Here is a 19,332-nt window from a genome sequence, read left to right as displayed (position 1 = left end):
GACTGGTTCAGCTCATCTATTCAAGTTTTTTTTGCGAGCGATAAAAGTTTTTGCAAAAATGTTTTTTTTTGGAAATTGACGCTTCGTTATTCTAACATTTCGATGTTTGGGTTCAAATTTTTGGGAAATGACGTAGAGTAATCCAACTGAAATTAAACTTTTCGCCTTTTTTCATTCAAATTGTAATATGTCAAAAACGACAAAACATCTTTTGTTGAAAATTCACTGAGAATTTATAAAAATGCAACAAACATGAGTCAAGTATTAAAACTTATATGGTAGAAATCAGAATATAAGCGGGTTTGATTTTGTTGAATTTTTAACGACTATATGTACAAAAAATCATATCTACCGATTTTATATCCAAACTTGTATTGAGATCCAAACCAGAGACTCATGAACTCTTATTTCAAAGTTTAAATGATTCATTCATCCAAATTCTCTTGTCATTTTGACCTTCAACGGGAATTTTTTTCATCGTTTTCCATGCATCGTAAAGATTCAATAAAAATCGAGGTTTTCGGTCCAGGGATTGAAATTTTTTCCTCGATTTGATCCCCATTTAGAGAATTTCTGAAAACTGGAGAAGTTTTAGTTTTAGTTTTCAAGGATCTCTCAGTGACCATTCTGTAAAGCCAAGCGTTTGGTCGTATGTGCGATATTGCAGTTTGAATGCAAGAAGCTTAAAAAGTCTAATTTTCAAATAATTGATGTATCTCAAGTTTCAAACACTTGAGAAAGGTTTAGTGTCATCAGATAATAGAACCAAAAATAATCAAATATTAAAATATGAAATTATTTTGAAGAAACAATTTCATTGGAATTGAACGTTAGAAATGTGTAAAGTTGGAGATATTCTTGCGTGCACTCAAACGTTTATTAAATTATGCACGATACTGTTAGTAAATAATTTGTAAAACACCAACCACTAAGCTAAAAAATCCATCAATTCTTTGTTCATTTGAAACCATGCATTATAAGCAATGCTGAATACATTCAAGTAATTTATCAATATACATAAATAGACTTTTTGCACCTATCTCCCAGCGCATCAAGTTCCTAGCTTCAAAATAAACAAAATTACTGTATTGTGTTGTGATTACTTGGAAATCCATTATGTTCATTCTCTATGAGTCCGACTGTGTTCAGCAAAAAATAGTAAACATGAACCGGTCTAATTCCAATTCTTGCAAAACGGTTTCCTATTCCTGTCGCAAAATTCCGACGAATTATGGAGCCCGAGCGATTCGATTTCAATCGAATATTGACAAATTTATATAGTTCAGCTTAGTTTGAAATAATTTTTCTAATTTTATTTCGACAGTTTTCTGTCGAATTTTATGATTTTGATCATTACATGCATTGACAGGAAGTGATAAAATAAAGAAACACGTTGGGGGGATCACTAAGTTCGTTTTACAATATGGCGGAGTGCATCAATAATTCAATTCACTTCGCGATTTCAATATCAAATAAATTAAGAAAAACTTTTAAAAGTGACAAATTTGTGATAGAAAATAAATTCACAGGCTTAAGTTTATCATGTGAAGTAGCCAATTAAAGTGGAAAGTGATTTTTCGGCTCTAAAACATGCATTCTTGAATTGCGACGAATCAGAGGGATACGACGGAGGAAGGTACACCTACCCTAGTTCATAAGCATCATGATAATTTCACAAAAAACTTAAAAAACAGCGCAAAATTACCTTTATTTCAAGATTCTTTTAAGAAATATCATACTTATCGCACAAAATTGCTACCGAAAGTGTTATTTAAAACTTCAGAAATCAAACCATAATTGTTATACACTAGTTCAGTAAACGCCTTAAATCAGGCTAAAAAGAATTTTCTTCTTGTTTTTTAATAACTAGATGGACATAACAATAACTAGAAGAAGTAATGGTGTCTTCATAAACTTTATGACCAATAATTCTATATTTACAAAATTAGTTCCAATTGTATGGCGTATCTTGAAGACGTTGAGGCATCTGGAAACTTTTTTCATCTGGAGGAGGGAAAGAAATTCACGATCCTATTTTGAATAGCTTGAGGGCGTTTTTGGTTTGAGCATTATAAGCTTGGATTCTGTTTACATTTGGATGATAAAATAATTTATTTGTCAGTTTGATGTGTTATAGGTCGTCATTGAAGAGGCAGTATAGGAAATTACTCCGTAAAATTGCACTGTTTGAAGTAGATTTTGAGTTTTTGAATTATTTTTAAGTAAGAGTGTTTTAATTTTACTTTCATATTTCTGAATTTAATCGTTTTATCAACTCACTGTACTATAGGAATGAAGGATAAAATTAGATTAATCAAGGATCAACTGAGCTGAAAATTGACAATCATGCCTATTTTTTAATCTTTTTGTGTTGTCTAGTAAGAACGAACACAAACACGTACAGGATCTCAAGGAAACTTGATGTTTCCTCAAAGAGATTCCTTTCTTCTTAACCTTAAGCGAACATCTTTCGAGGATATGATGGCTAGCATCTTACAAATGCTAAAACCACCATCCCACAGAAAGTGTACCATGTATGCCGTGACCGGGGATCGATCTCATGCCCGCTGGCTTAGAAGACTTAAAGGCTATCCTCTACGCCACGGGCTGCGGCAAATCAACATGCCATTCGCAAAAATCTGGAAAAATCAGGCATATTTTCTATAAATCAGGGAAATTTAATGGCTTATCAGGTTGTCAAGCAGAGCCTCGAAAAAATCATGCAATCCCTGAATGTGTTGACCTATCCCGGCTTTTTGTTGTTTGGGAGGAGCCGGCCAACTATGCTGTCCACAGTTTTTAGTTACATGGATATATATATTCATATATTTTTAATAATTTTTAAAAAAAAAAAAAATTAAAACCAATCATTCTATGCGGTTTTAAGACTATTTTTGCTGGAATATTGGAATATTAGAACCTTTCGATAGCATGGTGAAATTTTTTCGACCAAACTTCTCAAACCTCCGAAATGCAACCGTCTCGTCGACATCATCCCGACAGCACTCACAGACCCAAACTTTGCTGTCACGAAAATTAACCCCATTTTATGGCCAGGAGTTCATGTTTCACCAGGTTTATTTTTGTTTTTCTTAAGGTGGTTAGCCTACGCTTTTTACGTTCGGGTTTTTCGGTACATGAAAAAGGCTCCTCCCGTCTGGCAAAAGTTAGCCCAGTAGTGGAGTAACTGGATGCATCTGAGCGGAAAAAAATGACGTCCTTCGTCGTCGGCGAGAAGCAAAAACTCGTTCAGCTACTCGGTAGTGAAATTTTATGAAGAAAGTTTCTGATCATAGTTTTTCTCGGTGAGCCCGATGGGTTCACAGGAATTAGAGCTTCTTTTTCCTCTATCCGATGGTTGGTTGAATGTTATTCTGCAGGTGGGGTTTGAAAAGTAACGTTTAGATTATTTTGCGGATTTGATAAGAGTGCAACGTGATGTTATGCATTGAATCTCAGCTAATTCTTTATTTCGGTTTATCCATGATGCGGTTGGTTTCAAAAAATTGTTTTTTTTTTCTAGTAAAAATTCACTTTTAAAAAACTTTTTTAGTATTATTAACTTACTAATCAAATTTAAACGTGACTCATGACTCATTCTATTATTTAACAGATAGGCTTGCTATGAATTTTGATGATTCTTAATCATTTCTAAAAGCATCATGCAGGATTTGTGTCATAAAAGAGTTTATCGAACCGTCGGGATCGAAAACCATTAAAAGCTGGTCCCTTTCCTGATTTGTGATTTCAGGTTAATTTGAATTCTAGAACGAAAGAAAGACACATGAAGCCTCCATAAGGTTGATTAAACGGAGGAAAAATAAAATTAAAACCTGGTAAAAATAAGCGAACACAGTGTGGATTCTGGTAAGGTAACACAATCCCAAAAAATTCATTATAAATTACTCATGTTGATCCACGGAGGGTCGTTTTTCTCCTATGTGTACCCATGGCACACCGTCGTGTGCTCCAGTGACGAGAAGCAACACATATCCCGAGCTTCATGATGTACCGCTCACTTTATTTTTCCCATTCATACTTTTGACTTCTTGTTTGGGGTAACATTTTATTTTTTAAAAATTGTAAATATTTATTAAGCAGTTCAATTGTACCGGAAAACTGATTTGATATTAGGGGGAATAAATTTTCGCGAGTCAAGCACTTTATTTGTTACGTTATAGTTTGATTTGATCGCAAAAATAAGATGGCAGTAGAAACGTGGATTTCCAACATAAATGATTTAAATTTCGCACGCATTTTTATAGCAAGTTTCGTTAATTTTGTTCCGTGCGATCCCTCGGGTATCACGTTTTCCTGTTTGGAGGAGCATGCTTTATCTTTTCTTCGGTGGCAAACGCAAGTCCGGGCCCGACTTTGTGGAACGTCATTCATCTCCAGTCTGACACAGGATTTCCACAGCTTTCCATGAAGGATGAAAAGATTAACAATCTTGATGATATTTATTTTATTTCGGCTCTTTTCTTTGCCTTACAATGCTTAAAATTACAGTTAACGTTGGTGAGTTTATAGAGCAAATCAATATTTGGCGCAAGAGGAATGAAAACACATTTTGTTTAGAAAATTTCAGACTTAATACAATAATGTCAGGATAAGTATGCTGTATTCAAATTAGAGATGTACCGAATGAGCTTTTCAACTATTCGGCCAAACGAATATTCGGCTAAATGATCGGTCGAATATTGTATTGAGTTTTCATTGAAAAATCCTTGAGCGATTATTTCAATGCTTTCTATTTTCACATATTAATGACCCTCATGTTTTAAGTCAATAATTTTAAACCAGATGATACTATCGGATGTGGTATTACAAGATATTTTTTAATTAAGTAGGGGTTTTTCTGATTTTTAAATGTCACCAATAACAGAAAAAGGCTTCAGATGACTAGTAGCATCTAGGGCGTTTATCACCAGAGAGATGGCGTTCCTTTGAAATCTGGAATAATACGTGTCGGAACAGGTGCCATGCTATTTGAAATTGCTTCTCTGATATTGAATTAGATGAAGGTCGAATTTGAGCGAGATATCTTTAAAATAGTTGTTGAAAAAATAGTTGATTTTTTAACCTCGAGCAAACCATACTTTCAACCACACGTATCCAAACGGTCAGGCATTCAGAACGATTTTTGAAAAAAAAAATAAAAAAAGGCCAAATTTATGTATATTTGGAAATTTTTGACACAAAATCTAAAAAATTTTTAAATAGGAATTTCAGATTTTTATATGATTTAGCAAATAATCTGAGTAAACCCGAGCAAAACTCGAAAAGTATTAAACCACATCTGGACATCCCGACCAGATTTGACTGGATTCTCTACTGGGCACGCCTAAATATTTCCACAAAATCTGGAATAAACTATAATCAAAGTATAAAGCGATACCGTTCTGCATTCTCCTGTAGGATCTATTGTGAAAGATACGCGGATACACCATAGATGTTTTGCTGAAATCATAAGTTTTGATTGATTGTGTAGCTTTTACAACATTACTTTAGGATATTTTATAAATTATCCAAAATTATTTGAAAAAGTTACAAGTCTGTAGTAGATATCCGGCCTATTCGGCCGAATACTTAGCTCAACTATTCGGTGAGTCGAATATTCGTCTTATCGGTTTTCCGAATATTCGGTACATCTCCAATTCAAATATTCTCATAAAAACAGCTTAATACTACTAAAGATTACGGAGATTGTAAGTGGATTGTAATTTTCCAATAACGCCGGAGTTCTAGTCAAAAATATGTGTCTTTTCAGTTTAAGATCCTAAGTTTAAGATTTCATCGAATACAAGCGTGGGGCACGAAAAAGTTACACATTCTATCAGTAACGAGAAAAGTATTAACCATTCGCGGGTCACGGTTCCTTGTTTAAAAAACGGCATTTCTGAAATATTTTAACATTGTAGAGGAGACGCTCCCCAATCCAAAAACAATTAATTCAAAATCGATTCGGGGGTCTAGAATAATTTTGTTTGGAAGATTTGCGAACAAAGCACAAGAGCAAATTTTTAAATTTTTGCTGATAATTATTCTAGAAACTTCAGACTTCCATTTATAAGCAAAGATTGGATTAAGAGATATTCAATAGTAAGTAATAACTCCAAGCTTTCCGATAAAAATGGATTTTTTACCAAAAATATTGGTGAAATTTTCCAAATTTGGAAAAAAATATTTTAAATTATCAGTAAAAAATTAAGAAAAAAAAGCTTTCAAATAAACTGGCAAAACTGTATAAAGTTTGTTTTCTTTATAATATTAAAAGAGTGCAATTCAAAATTCAGAAGATAATGCTATAATTTATTAATCCAGCATTATATGTATTGTAGCACCCTTGAAAAACCTTAATTTTCTAACTCGATTTCTGTAGGATCCAGAAGTGTGAAAATGCAGTGCTGGAAGGCAAATCATTTTTCAAGAATTTGAAAATACGATACTGTTTGTTTAGTTATTTTCCTTTTCTTTCTGCCGTTCTGATCTGAGCGTATGGTCAGATTTCTAGAGTTCTAATGGTCCTGAGAGAATAAAGTGCATTTTTTGCGTTCGATTTTTCAAAATTTTATCAAATAGGTTGCAACAACTAAACAGTAAATTAAACAGTATGTTTGAAACTTTCTTAAAATTGCAAACTTGATGTTGAAAGGTTATAATTTCCAAAGAGACATAACAAAACATGTATTGTAATAACAAACAAATATCAAATTCTACCTCCCCTTCCCCCCTTCTATTTTTCCGAAAATGCCGAAGGGGGGAATGAATAATGTTGATGCTATTGTTTTGAAAAAAAAAAATAAAAATTCTTTTATACTAATATATTGTATGCAAGCTTTTGTTCTACTCGCTTTCATTATTTTTTGTTATCCTTCCCCCCCCCCCCCCTCTTTCGTGATGCGTCAACTGAAAAGGAAAAAAAGAAGAAATTAAAATATGTTCCCGCCTAATTTGTTTTTTATTATTTAAGCACACACTGCACAAAGCTACAAACGTTCAATTATAATGAAACAGTTGGCTTTCGTATTCATTTTGTTCTGGGAGATGCACTGACAGGATCAGGAAAGTCAAGTCTTATACCAATATTTTTAGTTTTGAATAAGCGAAAAACTAAGTGTTGATAGCTGAAATGTCCAAAAAAAATTCTCCGATAAGCTGAAAGTGTTAACTAGTCATGAGTCATTCAAACCTAACATCAAACAACAATTTTGCTTGTTCCAGAACTCGGAAGCTGTTTAGCCGGTACCGAGGCTTTGTGACAGATGATTTTTGATGAACGACAAAACATATGAAGACCCTATTTCCAACAAATTTCAGCGTTCGAATCCTAGTCCATGTCTGCTCGTGGCAAGGTCCCTAGCATATTACAGTATGTATTTGGGGCACTACTCGAGCAAATTTGGGCAAAACCCAGAAATTGTTAAATAAAAATCAAGAAATATAACATTTCACACACACCTTATATTAGGCTTGCCAGATACTTTCAGAAAAAAACGGGAAATTTCACGCAAAAAAGCGGGACACAGCCGAAAAAAGCGGAATATTAGAAAAACTCTTTGAAAAAGTTCAATTGTATAGCGTAACTTATACGTTTTATAGCCAAAGTTGTTCAGAAAAAGTGCACTAAGTTTTTTTTTACGCGGATTGCTTTTGCGCAGTTTTTACGTAGATGACTTCCATTTTCCACAGTTTGTTTTAAGAATAAGAAAACTTTCATCATTCTATTCTTTGGGCAGTTCAGTCTAAAAAGGTGGTGTTTTTTTTAAAGGGATTTTAACTAAACAGAAGGTATTCGACCTGTCTAATACCAGACATTTAAGGTTTTTTTTTTAGCAATAACTTCATAAATATATTTTTGTAAATATTGGTTCCTCTGCTTATTTGAAGATTTCATGATCACTGAACTATGTAAGAAAAAAATTAATTGACAACATATTCATGTGGTAAGAGAAATGATTTAATATTAGTTATTCCTCATTGTTGTCTATGGCCGGACAAAATTAATTATTTCACCAAAGTTGTCACCAATGGCACAAAAACGTGGCAAAATGACTAAAACCACTTTCACAGGTCTTGTGAGTACGAGTTTTTGAAGACTGAACATTCTATGAAGCCTATCACAAAGGTTTTTTTGACTAACCAGAATAAAACATATACATATTTCGAAAAAACCAGAAACATTTTTTATGACCGAACAGCAAAATTAAAAGTTTCTCAGAGCACCAATATATTTTTGTTTTTGAATCTTTATCTTCTACTAATCATTTAGGGGTATAATATAGATGAAAAATTAAAGTTTCAAGTTGAAATCATGTTCAAATTTAATATTTTTTGTCCGGTTATAGACAATTAGATATATGGCGTCCGGTCAAAGACAAATCACTTTTTTAATTTCCTGATATTTCGTTTGAACTCCTCTTTTGTTATCTTATGTCTACTGTAGTCGAAAGATAACCAATCAACAAGGACGTTCATGTGCAATTCATAATTTGCAATACGAAAAAACTGACCACTATAAAAATGCAAAGTTTAGGTGATCCTCTCCGTACTACTAGGCAAAAGCTTTCGATGCCTATCATTGATCTACCTTTACAGATTCAATTACCATATTTCAAACACTATATCAGACTGCTGTTTACTCTATTTCCATGGTGTTAAAATATTTTGAGGATATTGCGATCAATGTTGTCTGGCCATAGGCGATGTCCGGTCATAGACAAGTTTAATCTAGTAGTTTAATACGCAGGAATACTAATAACTTTCTGGTGTATAATATAAGACAATTTATTTAAGATTCCGAAGAAAAATCAAGATCTATAAATGATGCTTATTTTGAGAAAAAAAAAAAGTATTCTGTGTTGAACCAATGAATTCAAATTGAGGCTATAATTTAATATTTTCTTGTTTAAACCAGTGACCATTGTTAAAGTATTCCAAGAAAAAAAAGCGGGACATTTTGAATAAAAAGCGCAACGGCGAGACATTCAATAAAAAAAGCGGGACATGTCCCGCTTTTGCAGGACGGATGGCAACCCTAGCTCTTCATAACTAATCAACAAAAATAGACACATAAAAAATAATTATTATTTTTGAATGAGTACATTTTTCTCTATGTATATCACGTTTAAATTTTGATAAGATGGTCAAGTTTCAGAGATATTTATAACTTTAAAAAAAAATTTCTAAAGAATTCAATAGACGGCCTATAAATTTTATTGGCACCACTGAACATTACTTTTGAGTGTTCAAAATTCAAAGCCTTAACATATTCATCAACTTTGTCCAAAACCCGCAAAAGGTTTTGACTTATGGTTAAAAAAATTTACATATGAGAAATACTTTCAGTTTTTAATGCCATACTTTGGCTCAAAATTCCTATAAACACTCTACTGAATGGCAGAAAAAAAATGAATGAAATCTTGTCTTACTTTTTCGCAAAAGCCAAAATTTTATGTTGTCTTCGAGAAAGTTGATTCTGAATTAGAAATTGCCAATTTTATATACTATAGTGTTGCTTTTCAATAGATTCTATAGTATTCCTTTTTCCCACCCCTCAAATTGACGGGTTTCTGTATAGATAGGTACTTTTAACCATAAAGTCCGTAAACCTAGTGTTAAGCTTAAGCTGTCTTTTAACGCAATTAAAAAAAGAGTTAGATTAGTAAGATAGAAGAAATTGATAATTGATGACTCGGAGTTGGAACATTGCAAGGGGAGGATAATTAAAAATTAATGGGAAAAATAAATAAATTGGAATAAATTGCACGAAACCTTATATGCAATCAAATTGCGTGCTATGTCATTGAACAAAACCTATAAATCATGTAATTTTTTATGGAAAAAATCAATAAAACCAAGAATACACAAGGTGAAATGACTCCCATCGTTCACAATTGGTTTTTTGGTCTTGTAATCTTTTCGAATATTTGATTTTTTTCGAAATTGACATAAAATACTTCAAACTTTATTTACTTCCCCCTTCAGGTTCATTGGAAAATTTCGAAGAGGGGGTGACAAAAGAAGGAATTGATATTTGTTCCAGCCTAATTGGAAACAATTCATTTCGAGGGCAAAAAATTAAGATACTTCTATACAAACGGTGAACTCTTATGATTCCTTTCATACGGCTTTTTACCATAAAAAATCATTCTAGTAAAATTTGCAACGATTTTTAAAATGTACCTTCTCTTTAGTGGTTCAATTAGTGGGAAGCATTTTGATAAATCAAAGTGAAGAAAAAATCACATTCTTTAACTGTCTCAGTTCTAATGGAAAACGCTATCACTGTGATAAATATGATCCATACTACCTATTTTTCCTAAAATAGAACTAAATCAATGTTAAATCTGGAAAAATTTTTGTCAGCTTTTCGCAAATAAACTACTACTAGTAAGTAAGCACAGAAATATTTTAACTATTATGCTGCTGAAAGAGCTGTCTAGGAATGAATATGCTTGATTTTAGCGTGAGATTCACCGAAATTTCATTATTTTATATTCGTTAAAGCTATCATCCATTTTCAATTCATATTCGATTTTAAATGACACTTTTTTATCAGTTCGTTAGTTTTTTTTTCAGAAAAACAATTTTTTGGTTTTAGATCCAATAAAAGATACCCTTTCATTAGTTGGAAATTTTGATTATCCATACCTTTGCAAATCTTTCAATATGTTGCGCCGATATATGTTGAAAATGTTAAAAATTCTCATTGAAGCTCACAGACAAGATCATTAATTACGGATGGGTTTACTGAAAAGTATAAAACTTTCTTCCATTTATGAGAAAACAGGGATTTATAAAAACCACCGCTATAGGAGTCCAAAGTGGGGCAACTAACTCTAACTATTTGATATCAAATTAAACTCGCCAACTGCTAGAATTGCTCAAAGTTCTAAATCAACTACTATTCTCCTGTTAGTTTCATTCATACGGTGTGCTTCCATTTTTCAATGCTCCGGGTATGATTTATGATGCCAGCTCAGCAAAGCGCAAGTTCTCGTTGACGCAAATTTCCAAATTAGAAATAGTTCGCTTTCAAACTATGGCAAAGTATTGCAAAACAAACAGCTGCATCGACAACAGAAACCGGGCCAAGCATGATGTTGTTGAAATTTTACGGTTGGCAGAAATCGGGAAAAACTGACACCCGGAAGTCTTTAATTAAAGGCGGACATCCGATAAAATCAGTCAACGATGAACAAATTGTACATTTCCGCCACTCTAATCGTCTGACGGGGCTATTTATTAGCGAGTTTACGGGATGTCAATCGGTAGTTTTTCATAGGTCAACGGGAACAAGTTTTCGTCAAATTTCAACGAGCGTTTTGCTGCCAACGATGGTGGCCTTTTTTGGAATCGGACTCGCACTATTGGCGCTATCGATGCAGACCTTGGCCGGGCCACCCCCTCGGCGGGACCACGAGTATCCCCCACCAAGTGCAGTTGCTCCCTTGAAGGAGGTTCGCCCACACTGCATTCAGGAGACCGGTGTCAGTGAGGCAGCCATTGCGCGATTCAGCGATGAGGATGTGTTCGAGGATGATGAAAAACTGAAGTGCTACATGCAGTGCATGTTCATCAAGGGAAAGTTCACAGACGCCAACGACGAGGTGGATTTGATGAAAATATTGGACAGTATTCCGCCGAATTTCGAAGCGATCTATCTAGGCATGGGATCGAAGTGTACCAAACCCAAAGGGAAAACGCAATGCGATCGAGCTTTCTGGTATCACAAGTGTTGGAAAATGGCTGATCCTGTTGTGAGTATTAAAGTGATTTCATAGAAGTGATTGTTCATTTTTTTTCACAAGAAGGGATGCTAGAGTTTTGTAAGGTTGGTGACTTCATAGAGAATACAATTTTGCTGCTAACCCAAAGTGATAAAAATTACAAAAGTTTGTATGCAGAAAAAATACCCAAAACTGAAATAATTGGAGGCGAATGAAATAGTATTAATAAGTTCCAGGGTCGCTAACGGAAACCTCAAAAATTTGTGAAATATATTCCACAAATTATGAGTTTTGTTTCACGTTATTTCCAGATGCGTTCGTTGGGAAATGTGTATACTTTTTTCGCATTTTTAAGATCCCAAAAGTATCCTTTTTTTTAGTTTTAAATGCTGGTTTAACAAAAACTTATCATAATAAGTTCTTAGACGATTGTGTACGTTTTAAAATCTTTCTGCCCATTTCATGTGTCTTTCTCGCTCTTTACTGCCGAAGGTACTCCGGCATCTCAACACATTTGGGCTAGAGATCATGACAAAAATATTACACAGAGGTGCTTTTATCAGAGGCCTCTGCACAGTGATTTGAAATTCATGGGCTTTCTGACGGTTTAGATACCAAAATATCTCAATAGTTTGTTCTTAAATGTTTCGTTATTCAGAAATGCGCATGTTTTGTTGTAACTTTTTTCCTGAGCAAAGCTCCTTTAAGTGAGCTATTTTTTTTAATTTATGATCCAATCACAACGACATGGGTAAATATAAGATTGTTTATAAATTTTAAATATAGTACCACTATGGGATACGAATTCAAAATCCACAAATTACAGCCAACACACAGTCTTGCACCACTTTAACTGCTCGCTCACAGCAGCGCTTTTAGCATAAAATGATCATTCGCTAATTACGTTGAACTAATCCTGTCCTTTTTTTTGTTTCTCTCTATTTTTAGCACTACTACCTGGTGTAACTATTGCATTTCCAATGCAACGGAAAGAAATTTATTAGCAAGTTAGATGAAACAGATAGTCGGTAAAGGTGCAATAAGAACGTGGTTCATTTATGTATATAGGTATATTTTTTAGTATTAAAAAAATGATACGTTATAGGAATGATTCTAGATAAAAACTCCTATTAAAATGCTTAATTAAAAAAAAAATCTTTCGACAAACATACTTCCTTGACAATTCTTTTTTTCCGAAAGTATACACATTCAGAAACCGTTTTTTTTTTTTACAAAAATGCAATTACACTACATTTTGACGAAAAATACTCAAAATTTTATCATGCATTTCCTATTTTGTGCACGAGTCATGTAAATTGGCACCCATTTTTTAAAAGAAACTAACGCTTATTTTAATTCATGTTATCGTTAGAAGTTGTTTCTGTAATGCTATAATTATCTTTATTTTTAGGTATAGCTTCATCTATAGGAAATAGTTCGCAAAGTTCAAAGATGACTTTTGCAAATCAATTGTTTATCTTTATTGAGTATCGATCACCGCGTTCAATAGATTTACATTATGTTATGTGTTCCCAGTTTGAACGACCATCTTTTCAAATTCATGTAAAAAGAAGTGAATTCCATTTTTTTTTTCAAACAGACCCTAGCAAAACTTCAAATTATAGAGTGTCATCTTATTCTGACATGTCCGATAAAAATTAACAAGCTTCAAATCAAAACTCAATAATGACGGGGCTCTCAGCCATACCCAGTAATTAAAAGCCTTGTCTTGCAGTTCGCCGATCGTTTGCAAAATAGAAGTGGTCTCAGTTTAGATCGAAATCCAAATGGCATCGGATCGGTTAAGCTTAATCATTTTCTTAGGTGTTACAGCTCTGATACCGGAAATGGTGAGAGCTGGGAGGAATCTTACGGTGCTTCGTGATTCCAGCTACCCACCGGAATACCTAGTTAATTTGGTAAAAAATAGCTTGGATAAATGTCACTCCGAAACAGATATCGAGGAATCGGTAATCTCTCGGTTCCGGGATGATGAAGACGACGAAGGAACGCCAAAGCTGGGATGCTATCTGTTCTGTATATTTAATTCGTCGGAATTTTGGATGAACGATAGGGACGAACTTGACATCATGAAGATACTGGACATCATACCGAAAAGTTTTGAGACGCATGCCCTGAAGATGGGATTACGATGCCTTAAGGTGAAAGGAAACGACAAATGTGAGCGCTCGCTATGGTATCACAACTGTTGGAAAAAAACGGATCCGGAGGTAAGAGGCATAAGCTGTCAGCATTTTTTTGGAGAAGGAAATACATTAATGCTTCTCATTATCTTTTCCAGCATTACTTCCTTATGTAGCTTTTTGGTTAAACCGGAAAAAGTGAAAGAACAAGCTATACAAAACAGAGGTATTGCAAAACCATTGGTATGAACATTTCGGGAATGAACTAAATCATATTTCAGAAATAAAAATACATCAATGAAAATGGAAACAAATATACTTAATCACTTTTATAAAGTACAAAACTATATAACTAACTAACTAATGAAAAAATCCACCTTTTGAAATACACTTTTTTATATCCTTATAGGTAAAACGCCTACAGGTAGGCAACCAAAATACAACTTCTGGACTGATATCGCGGCAAACATGGCGGCAGTTAATTTTTTCGAGTCGAATATTGGTGAACTATTTATACTCGAACAAGGCCGAAATTTGTTATTATTAGGCATTGATATCGTAATTTGGGAGTCAGCGAATGTTAAGAATGGCATTTTGATTTAATATTCTGATTTTCTCAAAAGTTAACAGCATTCAAAATTAAGCGTAAAACACGTGGTCTTTTGAGCATTCTGCCCCAACTTAGATATGATTGATATTAGTTAAAATGTGTGGGAAGATAGTAAAACACAACTAAATATTTAGGGGAAAACTGTACAAGACGCATCATTTAAGCATAATCGCTATTTACAGCGATACCAATCATCTAAGAACCAAATTAAAAGCTTACGACGATTCAGAGATCAGATTTACGTATTATCAAAAAGAAAAAATTTGATAAAAACACGATTTTGATTATCTTTTTGTAAAAAACTTAAATAGCCAGAAAACGAGCCGCAGGGTAGAACGCCAAAACTAATGGACATAACGCATCATACCGAAAGGGTGGTACGAAATGAAACAAAGATTATAAAGAATGTAATGATTTTAACATAAAATGTTCAATTACATGTTCATCATATTTTATAAACTAACCATACTTTGGCAGAAAATCATTTACTTATGCTAAACTTATCGTAAATTTCGGTTTTCAAAATACACTTTTTTATAGCCTTATAGGTAAAACGCCTTCAGGTAGGCAATGAAAATCACTTTCTTGACTGATATCGCGGCAAACATGGCGGCAGATAATTTTTTCGAGTCGAATATTGGTGCACCTTTTTAACTAGAACAAGGATGAAGTTTATTATAATTATGCATTGATATCGTAATTTGGGTGTCAGCAAATAAAAAGAATGGCATTTTGTTTTTATATTTGGTTTTTCTTAAAAGTTAACAGCAATCCAAATTTGAGCCTGAATCACGTGGTCTTGTGGGCATTCTGCCCCAATTCTGATATGATTGATTTTAGTTAAAATTTTTATGAAGTTAGTAAAATACAACAAAATATTTATAGTCTACCGAAAGTGCATGCGAGTGGTAAAACGATAAGCTGTAGTTTCATCAGAATGCCCAGGCCAGTTTTCCATGAAACCTTAAATGTTAACCATGAAAAATAACAGGTTTCACGCTGATTTCATTAATCCTTCTGTTCCCAAGAACTAAAGTCGTTTTTATTAACTTTTCATCTAAACAATAATGAAAAAGTTTGTTTGCTACAATATAAACTAAGAAAAACATCATTCGAAGCCATAGGTTAGTGTAATTTTGAGAAAGAATGACATAGGCCCCGCTGGTGCGTGTTGTACAGTTTTCCCCTATAGTCTTCCGAAAGTGCATTCGAGTGGAAAAACGATAAGCTGTAGTTTCATCAGATTGCGCTGGCTGGTTTTCCATAAAACCTTATATGTTACCCATGAAAGATTACAAGTTTCAAACTGATTCCATTAGTCCTTCTTTTTAAGAACTAGGGTAGGTGTTCCTAATTTGGCATGTGTACCTTATGTTAACATATTGTTTGATTTGACTGTTTGTGACGTTATTTTCGATTTATCACAACTACAAAAAATATGGTAATGTAACGGATCATCTTAACTTTCATTATACACACAATTTATTTTTCCAACTCCCAAAATTTTTAGTAAAAGCAGTTTTTTTTTCAAAATATGTCCAAATTGAAAGAGATTACCGTGTTTCTTCAAAACACGGTATTAGAAATGGAAGATTTAAGGTGAACTTTTCAACCCATTTTTTTTAAATTTTTGTCGTATTGTTAATCACAATGATTTTAGTAATTAGACAGTTAATATCGTGTTTTTTTTTTCAAGTAAAAACTAAAAAAAATCTATGTCGATAATTAGGAACACTTTTTTCAGTGTGGTCCTAATGTTGGACATAGTAAAATGTTCCCAACTATATGAAGTTATAGCGTTTTTTTAATGTATTTACATATATGATTGACGTAAAATAAATAAAATAATGATTGACGTAAAGGTATTAAAACTTATTTTATATTATCTTTATTTTTAACTAACTGTAAAAAATGGTTATAAGTTAAAACATGATAATTTTTTATAACTATAGTGTACTAATGAGCTATATCTAAATGTCGAAAATATATTCATGAAAATTTTTACAAAGCGTTGTTTAAGAAACCCTAAGAAGTTTTGGAAATAGACATCAAGCTTCACAGCTTTGAGAAACCATGACTATAATTGAATTTAAGGAAGCTTTTAATAAAAAACCATGTGTCAATTCCAAAATGAAAACTTATCCATATTCATGACTTGATGGACATGAGAATTGTACGAAAGTACAAAGAAAATCGTTGTTCAAAAATTCAAAAGAACTAATTTGAATCATTCAACAATTTGTCTTTTACTTTTACAATAAAATCGTTTTCTCGAAAATTGCAGGAGATTTCAACAGTAAAATTATTACAATGTGTAGAGAACAGATGTCTGCTCATGTGTATTAAGGATTTTCAAACACATATTTCAGCTGAAAACTGCTCAAAGCAGAGCATGTTGATATTGTCGAGCTTCCAATAATTGAAGAACAATAGGAAAACTTCTTGGAGTCTGTTACAAACTTGGAAAATCTAAATATGTCACATGTATTTATTGGGCGATGATAGTCCAAAGCTTCTCAATTCGTCTTCAAATTGAAGATCAATTAGAGAAACCTACACGCGATAGAAAAGCACTCAAAAGTAATTCTTTCATCAAAGCAAATAATTTATACCGTGTTTTTTTAAATTCTGGAACATGTAACAAACTTGCAAAGCAGATGATTTTTCGCAGCTCTTGAACTTATCTCAGTCACCACAAAAAAAAAAGAAACATCGTAGCTACAGAAAAAAATATTTTTCTGTTCTATAAGCTGGATCCCATCAGCTGGAAGTAGTTTGAAGAGGAAAAAAACAAAGAATTAAAAAAAGATTAAGAAATATAAAAAAAAATAAACCATCATGCTTCAGAGAGCTTTTCAACGAGAACAGAATCGTAATGGAAAATTGAAAAAAGAGTCTGAATGGAATACGTTATAAACTTATTTGTATCCATTTCTTTAAATTCTCTACTTATTCAAATATCATAAATGTTAAATGAAAAAAAAAATGTTGAAAAAAACAAATTTCATCTGTTCTAATTAAAAAAACGAAATATTTGATTTCTTATAAGCTTAGAATATTCGTGGCCTTGACAACATATTCTATTTGTGAACTACCAATTTGAAAGTTGTTTTGATAACTTTTGCAGCAGTTTTCTGTGAATTCTTAAGATGTTTCGTACGACGTAATGAGAATTTTTAGCTGTGTGGTAGCGGCCTAAAGAATACTGCAGCTGGGATACTGATCCATGTCGTACGAGGCGACTTATCCAGTACTTCCCAGATACGTTTATCTCATATTTCTGTCTATTGGAAATCAATGAGGCTGTATCTGGGCAGGGGAGAAAAAAGGTCAAGGTCAATTATTGCTTGCAGAGTTCAGAAGTTTTTCAAGTTCAAAACATTGGAAGGAAATGTTTTAAATCTGAATCAGTTTTTAAATTCTTGCTAGTATTTTTTAAGCTTTGTACGTATTTTCTCTCGAGAAGGGTATGCCAATAGTACATATGTAGTACATGCATTTGCACAAGCTGTATTTTTCCATATTTTCCCGTTTCACCAATTTGGAATATGATTTTTCATTTAACTAATCTTTTTGTTCTCCTAGTAACTCCGTTCAATAAAATCTCTTCACAAGTATTCAAATGTGAATCGCAAACGCATCGCTTACGGTCCCATTGCTTTGGGCTTTCTGTTAATATTAATCGATTTGAAATCATAGAAGAATATGATCTGAATTACATCAGTTATATCTGTTACGTCAAGCTCAAAATTTGTGTATTTTCCTTATAATGGACAAGTATTCAGTCCCTTCTATCTTTGGATTGGTAACAGAATTGTGCGGAGGTAAATGTCCGTTCATATAAAGATATTTAATTGTTAAAATTGCGTCTTGGTTATTGAATCATTGAAGCCGTACAAATATCGTTTCCGTGGGAAAAAAATTCGATTTTTTTTTTTGTTTTTTAGGTTTCCAAAAGGCTTCAATATTCCTTAAATCAAGTTTTTGATCAAAACTTGTATCGCATAAAATGTATCGTATCATACGTCAATCCTGGTTCTGGAATCCACTGCTACAGCTTCGTGCAGTGTTAATATCGCTTGTTTCAAATTTGGCGTCACAGAAGCTCATTGTAGTCGTCTAACCAGAGCGTTAACTGGTCAGTTAATTAAAAATATATAAAATTAAGATTTTGTGCTCTGAATCTCCTGTATGTTTAAGCTATGATTCAAAGGTACTATTGTACCTATATTTACCTTTCACTTAGTGTGTACATGTCCCTCTTTTGCCCGACTTCATTTTTTAATGTATGTCAGAATTTTACAAAGAAAGTAAAAAAAGTCCTTATTTCCAATATTATGATTAAAAAAAAGCTTCATTGCTTAAAAATCCCTATGTGGATAGGCTAAAAGCCAACTTTGCCATTATAAAATCGTTTATTTGCCCTCATTCTAGCATCCTGGTTAGAACATTTTCTGATCATTGTAAACTCAAATCTCCTGAATTTTGAAGTTGTGAATCAATAACGTGTGATTCATTTTAGCTCATATATGCCGGTTTTTCGTTTGCTAGAAAGCATTTATGTACTCTCGCCTATCCTGTTATAAGTATATCTAATTCTAAGAATTTCAACTAAAATAACAATCTGTCATTTTTCACCCAATGTGGTTTTAAGCTTCAATGCTTCAAAATCCCTACGTGGATCGGCTTTATGCCCTAAATATTTATTTATTTTCTAATACTTTTATGGTTTTCAGGTTTCTCAGGTACCTATATGATGAAATCTGTAAAAAAAAGGCTAGGCACAATTTTCCCGTTTGTTTGGATAACGTGCCGCTATTAAGCCTACCCCTTTTCTGATACCTGA

General features: G+C 33.1%; 3 protein-coding genes across 4 annotated transcripts in view; 2 read left to right on the top strand and 1 right to left on the bottom strand.

Annotated features, from left to right (window-relative positions):
- Positions 1 to 19,332, bottom strand: part of LOC129737866 (hemicentin-2-like) — an 811,499-nt gene that overhangs the window by 70,057 nt on the left and 722,110 nt on the right. The window lies entirely within an intron of this gene.
- LOC129739448 (general odorant-binding protein 83a-like) lies at positions 11,289 to 12,903 on the top strand. The gene is made up of 2 exons (XM_055730902.1): positions 11,289 to 11,762; positions 12,681 to 12,903. Exons 1-2 carry the CDS (start codon positions 11,340 to 11,342, stop codon positions 12,696 to 12,698), a joined length of 441 nt encoding a protein of 146 aa, XP_055586877.1. The 5' UTR covers positions 11,289 to 11,339; the 3' UTR covers positions 12,699 to 12,903.
- On the top strand, positions 13,519 to 15,186 carry LOC129739446 (general odorant-binding protein 83a-like). Of its 2 annotated transcripts, XR_008735868.1 has the most exons (3): positions 13,519 to 13,963; positions 14,035 to 14,102; positions 14,286 to 15,186. XR_008735868.1 is itself a non-coding variant. In XM_055730899.1 (2 exons), the coding sequence occupies exons 1-2, from the start codon at positions 13,520 to 13,522 to the stop codon at positions 14,050 to 14,052; spliced, it is 462 nt and encodes a 153-aa protein (XP_055586874.1). In that variant the 5' UTR covers position 13,519; the 3' UTR covers positions 14,053 to 14,179. The 2 variants fall into 2 exon arrangements, 1 of the variants encoding a protein (XP_055586874.1); XM_055730899.1 differs by lacking the exon at positions 14,286 to 15,186 and having other exon boundaries at positions 14,035 to 14,179.

The sequence above is a fragment of the Uranotaenia lowii genome, chromosome 1 (genome assembly GCF_029784155.1).
Source record: "Uranotaenia lowii strain MFRU-FL chromosome 1, ASM2978415v1, whole genome shotgun sequence".
NCBI classification, from domain to species: Eukaryota; Metazoa; Arthropoda; class Insecta; order Diptera; family Culicidae; genus Uranotaenia; species Uranotaenia lowii.
This window is presented reverse-complemented; position numbering and strand designations above follow the sequence as displayed.